We start from the raw sequence: 7,250 nt of genomic DNA on the forward strand, positions 1-7,250 counted from the left end.
CCTAAAACGGTTGTTAGATATATTTGAACGACTATCTCTCAAGAAATATATTTTCCAAAAACTTCGAAACTCCTCCATAGCCGCCTATTCGCTATCAATAGACTTCTCGATCCCCTTTCCCATTACATTACCCGCTCACAGCTATTGTCTTGCTGGAAGCTGCTCAATCTTCTGAGACTAGGTGTGTTCTCTCTGCTGGCAGAGTAACCGCAAGATCGATCCGACCTGGAGAAAACAACGCCGTTGCTCTCTTGCTTCTGATAGGTCCCGTTACCAGAGCCATCCAGGCTACTAGCGATGGAGGTGGTCCCGGTGAACGTGGACAGCATCTCGATGTCCACGTCCTCCTCTTTGGCGACAGGGCAACAGTACATCGAGAAACGATGAGCAGTGGGACGATTGAGTCTCAGTGCCGAGAAGACATGAAGAGGCTCGAAATGATGAATACCGTCCTCGTCGAGGACCGTGTAGGCCACCTGACCGGTCAGTACCGACCTGGAGGCTTCTCTGGGTACCACTGCCTGTATGCCCTGTTTCAAGATCATGAAGATACTAGAGCGTCTGTGACTTCGTCTCAGAAGGAACTCCTCCATTGCCAGACTGTTGTCAGAGTGCAGCAGGGCAGTTGGCACGTCTGCAGAGGACTGCAAAGGTGCTTCTTCGGGGACGATCATCAGTGCAGCGCTTTCTCGAACCAGGGTCCTGAGTCTTGGGTCCGTTCTCGCTAACTCCGGGTCGCTGCAGAGCTGTCCAAGGACGTTCATGAACGGTGGCCTCTCCTCGGCCAGTTTCCTCATCACGGTCAACCTCCTCAGAACGTCCAGGGTCACTCTGTCGCTTGCCAACACGCGTGTCGACTTCTCGTCGCTGACCACCGCTAAAAGACTGGTCGCTGTGCTGGACATGCCCAGTGCCCTGGCCAATCCCACAGCCTGGAGCAGCATCTGCCTAACATTGTCACCGTCGTCGTTCAACAATTCTTGAACACGAATCTCGCTGGACTCCCTGACAGCCTGGACGATCGCTCTGTGAACCGTATCGATTGCCTCCTTCTCTGTTGCAATCGAGGACACTTCCTCGGACACTTTCTGAAGCACACGGGACACCAATTCGGGATCGTTTTTGGACACGGTTCTGAACGCTGCCCCGACCAGGTCCGTTCCGTTGTCCTCCTCGAGGACCATCGACAGTCGGTCCAACACCACGTCGTCCTTCAGGGATCGACCCACAACGGTGGACTTCAGAATATCCACTTTGTTGTTTCTGCTATCCAGCAACTCCAACAGCGCGGATTGGCACAGATTGCTACGATTTTGGGGCACCAGGAGTATCTGCAGAATCTCCTCCACGGACTCCTCGATGCTGGTATTCTTCTGACGCAGGAGGACGTTGAAAGCTTCGCTGATGGAGGAGTACACGAAGTCCTGCTTGACTTCGTCGGTTTCCAGAGATTGGTTCGCGATGGCTAGAACAGCACTGGACATGGCGGTTTTAATCGCGTCCCTCAGCCAATCGTTCTCGTCGTTTTCATTACTCTGTTCTCCTCCGTTCTGATTGCCCTTCGTGATGGGAGTCTTGGCACCAGTGTGCAATTTAGTGCTCACGTGAGTCTCTTCCAGCTCCTGTTGGACGGCTATGTTCTTCGCCAGCTGAGCTACAGTGGACACTATCTGCGCCATCTTCACTGCTGTAGCCCCGTGCAGACCCAGCTTCTCCGCCATTACCAACGCGTGTTCCAGAGCGACTGCCTTGGGATCCACGTCAACGTCCACGGCTGGCAAATCGGTGGTTACCTTCCTCCCCACAGACAAACCTGCCTCTGATAACTGTCGAAGCATCCTGGCGTCGATGCTGGTCTCCCCCTGATGCTGGACATGAGGATTGTAGTGCAGATGCTGCGGTCTCAGCAATCGTAGCTCCTCCGGGGTGACCTCGAACCCTTGAACGGAGAACTCCACCTCACCCTCTGGCGTATCTGTCAGATCTGGAGCGACGAAGCGCGGTCCTTCCTCGGTTTGGACTATTTGTCCAGGAACAAAGGTCACCCCTAGCTCACCAGACTCCACTACCCGACCTGGCACGAATCTAGGACCCTCTGGAGTGTCCACCACCTGACCAGGCACGAATCGTGATCCCTCGTCTTCCGTGGAGATCACCTGACCTGGAATGAACGTGGGACCTACTTTGGTCTCGACGATCTGACCTGGCACGAAACGTGGACCGTCAGCTGTCTCGACTGTTTGTCCAGGAACGAACTTGGCGCCTGTTCGGGTCTCCACCATCTGTCCAGGGACGAATTTAGGTCCAGTGCTGGTGTCAATCACCTGACCGGGCACGAATTGCTCTCCCTTCTCCGTCATCACTATCTGCCCAGGTAGGAAGCCATCATCCGTCATCACGCCTGGTACGAATCGTGGCCCGTCTTTACCACCGCGCACCAGCTGACCTGGAACGATCCTCTTTCCTTCGGGTAGCTTCTTCGCGTCTTCTGGATAGAACTCCACGCCCCTCTCTGTTTGGACCATGTGACCGAAGATCTCGCTCTGTTGGGAGGACACATTGGCCGTCTTGGGATCGACCGGTATGCCGACCGGTCCAGCGTCGTGAAAGACGACTTCGTCGAACTTGCTGACCGCCGCGAACTCGAAGCCCTCATTGGTCAGTACTGTTCGTCCTGGGAAGAACTTCTCGCCGTCCGGTGTCCTCAGCAATTGCCCTTCCACGAACTTTTGACCCTTTGGGGTGTCTAGTGTCATACCTGGAACGAATGCTACCCCATCTTCCGTGTCTTTGACGACACCAGGAACGAAATGGCCCTCGCCAGAATTTGTGGTCACGTACTGGCCGGGTATGAACTGTGGTCCTTGAGGAGTTGGGATCGTCTGACCTGGAACGAACTTGGGCTCTCCTGTTGGAAACTCTATGCACTGTCCAGGTACGAATTCCCAGGACTCGCCGATCTGCACGCTCTGTCCCGGAACGAACACTTGTTCTCCGCGATGATCGGTGACCGTTTGACCCGGCATGAACCGTGCACCATCCGTAGTGACGATAGTTTGACCCGGAACGAAGCTACCATCTTTCGTTATTTGGCCAGCGATGAATTTGGGACCCTCCTCGGTCATCACAGTCTGCCCTTGCACGAACCTGGCTCCCTCGTTGGTGTGGAAGGTCTGTCCCTGAAGGAACTTGCTACCCTCCTCGGTTGGCAATGTCTGGCCCGCGACGAAGACAGGTGTTTCTTTGCCGTCATGCTCCTTGACGTTGAATATCTGACCGGGAACGAGAACAGGACCATCGGGGGTGTTCACGGTCAGGCCAGGGACAAACGCTGGTCCCTGAGGTGTCTGTAGCGTCTGGCCAGGCACGAAAATAGGCCCATTGGGCGTCTGTACCGTCTGGCCGGCGATAAATCTCTGCGCTGACTTGATGTCCAGTTTCAGACCTTTGATCCTGTGCACCGTCGTCTCTTTTCCTTTACCTATGGCCTGCACTAGTTCCGGGATCTCGTCCACGCGTGGCAGCTGATCCAGGGTCTCCTCGCCGGCTTGGAGAAGCTTCACGTTCACGTTGGACACTTGCCTCAGGTCGCTGGCTGGAACGTTCTGTATCGCCGATTGGACGGCTGCCTCGGGTTCTATCTTTAGCGGCGTCAATGGTTTCACGATTGATATCGCCTCGAATCCGCCGGTGCTCTCCGAGACAGGGCTGGTGCACGCGGACGAGGCACCCTGCTCAACGATTCGGGGCTCAACTTTCACCGGGGTTGGCAATTTGTCCACAACAGGCACCAGGGGCGATTTGGTCGCCTCTTGAAACGAGTTCCAATCCAAAGTTTGGGGCAGTGACTTCGCCGCGTCCTTCAGAGAATTGGACACCGAGATCAGATCGCACGCTCTGATCCTAGCCTGTTCCAGGTCCACGTGTTTCCAGTTCTCGACCTTCTCTTCGGTAGCTTCCTCCTTGACGCTTCTCAGCCTCAGTTGCTTGGTCCTTCTCAGTTCTTCCTCCTCGGCAGCCCTTTCCTTCTCCTCGAAGATCTTCTTCGCATAGTTGAGTCCAGCCTGCCTCTTCCTCTTTCGTCTCCTTGCTTCCGCTTCCTGCTTCTCCCTCTCTTTCAGCACGTCCTCTCGAGGACCTAATCCGTCATAGAGGTTCTCGAAGTCCTCCAGGTTCTTAAAATCCACCGACACGTTCTTCCCTTGCTTCAGCCTAAACAGCACGGTGTCGCAATCTCGTGACAGCATCACGTCTTTGACGTCTCCGTCCCTGACCGCGGCTTCCAACCTGGACGGGAACACCAGACTGCATCGTCGTTCCTCTACGGTGTACACGAACTTTGCATCCTCCTCCTCGGGGGGCGGTTGCTTTCCACTCAGCAGGTCCCTCAGGGCTCTCTGTTGCTCGCCCTCACCCTCGAGGATCGGGAACACGTAGCGATAATCCTTGAGGATCACGTGTTTCTTCTTTTCACCCAGAACGAAGCCAGCGGTGTAATGGTGCGGGCCTAGACCCGAGGCATTCGTGATCTTGCATTTCGACTTGTCGTGCGTGTGGACACCCAGGAGGACTGGAATGTAGTGGTGAGTGGGCAGCCCGTAGGACTTGCCCGTGATACGACAGAAGCGTTTCGCGTCAGCCGGGCTGATGGGTGGCAGCAGCGGGAAGTAGTTCGGTTTGGGGAGGCCCCTGCTCCTCCCCGTTATTCTGCAAAAGGACATCGTTCACGCGATTGGGCTCACAGGCTCATCGACACCTTCGTTACAATCTATGATTTATCCTCTCGATCCAGGTCAACGGCCTTCGACTTTGCGAGAGGGCATCGTTCTCGTCGTAGGCTTACAGACTCATCGACACCCACGATTACTCTATACTCGATCCTGCTCACAACCCAGGTCAATGGCCCACGAATAGTCGAGTCTAGCTTCGGGGGGTATGGAAGTTGGCTAGAAGCTTGGCATCCCGGCGACGAGAACCACGGACTCTTGTTCCTGATTATTCGCTCGCGACTTCCTCTTGGCGTCCGCCGTGCCGTCAGTTATCGCTGTCCACCTGTGAGTCAGCTGGTGTTGTCCCTTCGTCGCCATAATTTGTCCACGTGGCGATTGACGAAATCCCGTCACGAAGGCGCCACTGTCTTTCGAACCACCACCACCAACCTCCCCCTTCGCTTACCCAGGTCTCGGAGGTGACTCTCCTCGTTTCTTCAGGTCTCAAAGATCACCCTCCTCACTTTCCAGGTTTCAAAGGTCACCTACTTCGCTTTTCCAGGTCTCAAAGATATCCCTCCTCGCTGTCCAGGTCCTCCTCCTCACTTTCCAGATCCCTAAGATTACTTTCTCTTTTCCAGGTCTCAGAGGTCACCTTCTTCTAGCTCCCAAAGATCACCCTTCTCGTTTTGCAGGTCTCAAAGATCACCCTGTTAATTTTCCAGGTCCCGAGGGTCCTCCAGCTCACCGTTTCAGATCTCCTATCCTCCTCGACCTCGTTCCTTCGGGTTTCGTTCGTCGAATCCTCTCACGAAACTACACCCGTGTTCACCGTGGCTTGACGCACGACTCACGACTCACGCGGACTTATTCTCGCCGTGATTTTTCCGGCTGACGGCTCGGCGTCGTTTTCATCGCGTGCTCGTTAAAAAGTTTTCGTCGAACCCGCCGCCGGCCCGCGCCGGCTCGAGAGGCACGGTTTATTTTTACGTGCGGGATGCCTGCGAGGATTCCGTAGGAGCTCTTCTTCGTTCCGTCCCTGGTAGCCGGCCAATTCGGCGATTTCCTCGTCGTAGAAAAGAGAGCCTATTCTTTCGCGGTGGCCGGTTCGCCCCCCGAACACCAAAGTGACCCCACCGAATTTCTTTCCCGCGGATTCTTGGCTGCCTCGGTGTACCTACGGTGTCTACGATTGGCAAGGGGCATCGACCAACGACAGACGCCCGCTTGACATATTTCACGATTGTCAAACCGCCACCCACGTCCTGTCTCTCTCTCCGAGTTCCGGCGCGGCTCAGGCCTCGTGCCGCTCAGGGGGGATCATTTTCGCGAATGAGCGTTGCTAAATTTAAATCCTCGTGAACCGTTGCGGAGGAATCGGGGTATCTCGCGTACACGAATCTTCCGGTTTTCTTTCCCTATCATCCACGGTGTCCACCACACCGTGTTACATACCACTCGACGATACTTTCACCGATCTATTCACCACAACCACCGATTCTATCTTCACGCCCGGTGAACTGCACTTTGCACGTCAGACGATGTGTACCGATGCCGCGTGTGCGACGTGCATACGCAACTCGATCACCTGTTGTCCTCCACGATCCACTGAGATCTCGCTCGAGATCAACGATCGCGGATCCAGTGGAATCGTTCGCGGATCTTCGCTCGTTTCAACGTGTGAACGCTTCTTTGGATACCCCGTCGCCCGATTTTATTTCGTGAACGGGATCCGGGTCGCGCACCGTCCACCGATTTCGCGCACGAACGTACACGTCTCGTCACCTGGACAAGTTACAGGGACACCCCCGTTTCCGTCTCGCGGGAACTACGCGGATCAACTGGCGACGGAGCAAAGCCGAGCGGAGCCGCGCGTGTCACGCCGCGCACGGTTCACCGTGCTGGTTCCTCCCGAAAAGCGTATTGCGATACGCGGCGAACGCCAGACTACTCGATGTACGAAGTGGCTAAGAGCCGTTTGCGCGACGAGTCTCTCGGCTCCCCACGACCAGAAATAGCTACCCTTCTTACACTTCTCCAATACATCTTTAGAACGGAGTTACACCGCTCCGGGGGACCTGTGCGCGCCGAACGCGCTAAGGGCGTGCACACGCGCGAACCGGAGGCGGTTTTTACGCGTCACCGTGGGAATTCCCGATCGGTGGTGTTACGATCGGCTCGGTTACTTCTGCTCGTGAATTTTTCCTTCATTCGGGAGAGGGGAGATTTCTTAAGAAACGAGGAAAAAGTTTTGAGAATGTACGAGGTATTGTAACGTGTAGGAGCAGCTTTGTCGTGGGAGTGTATTATAGCGTGTAGGAGGATAGCGGAAGTAAAGAAGATGGAGAATGTTGAGAAGTCTAGAAAATTGTAAAATATCGAGATATGGACCATGGTTTTTAGTTGTATTTCTTCGAGAATGTAGGAGGAATTATAACGTGTAGAAGTAGCTTTGTGGTGGGAGTATATTATAGAGTGTAGGAGGATAGTGGAATTAAAGAAGGTGAAGAATGTTGGGAAGTCTAGAAAATTGTAAAATAT

The 7,250-nt window shown here is 54.7% G+C and overlaps 1 protein-coding gene across 6 annotated transcripts in view; it reads right to left on the reverse strand.

Moving 5' to 3' along the window:
- The window catches only part of Obsc (Obscurin), a 45,045-nt gene extending 38,396 nt beyond the window's left edge, over positions 1–6,649 (reverse strand). For 4 of the 6 annotated variants that reach the window (XM_076309788.1, XM_076309786.1, XM_076309787.1 and 1 more), the window contains exon 1: positions 132–6,649. In XM_076309788.1, the coding sequence (XP_076165903.1) occupies positions 132–4,721 (4,590 nt within the window). In that variant the 5' untranslated portion in view covers positions 4,722–6,649. The remainder of the gene's footprint in view (positions 1–131) is intronic. The other 2 variants (XM_076309790.1, XM_076309789.1) reach the window with 2 other exon arrangements.
- Between the last annotated feature and the right edge of the window lie 601 nt (positions 6,650–7,250).

This window comes from Ptiloglossa arizonensis, chromosome 4 (assembly GCF_051014685.1).
Source record: "Ptiloglossa arizonensis isolate GNS036 chromosome 4, iyPtiAriz1_principal, whole genome shotgun sequence".
NCBI classification, from domain to species: domain Eukaryota; kingdom Metazoa; phylum Arthropoda; class Insecta; order Hymenoptera; family Colletidae; genus Ptiloglossa; species Ptiloglossa arizonensis.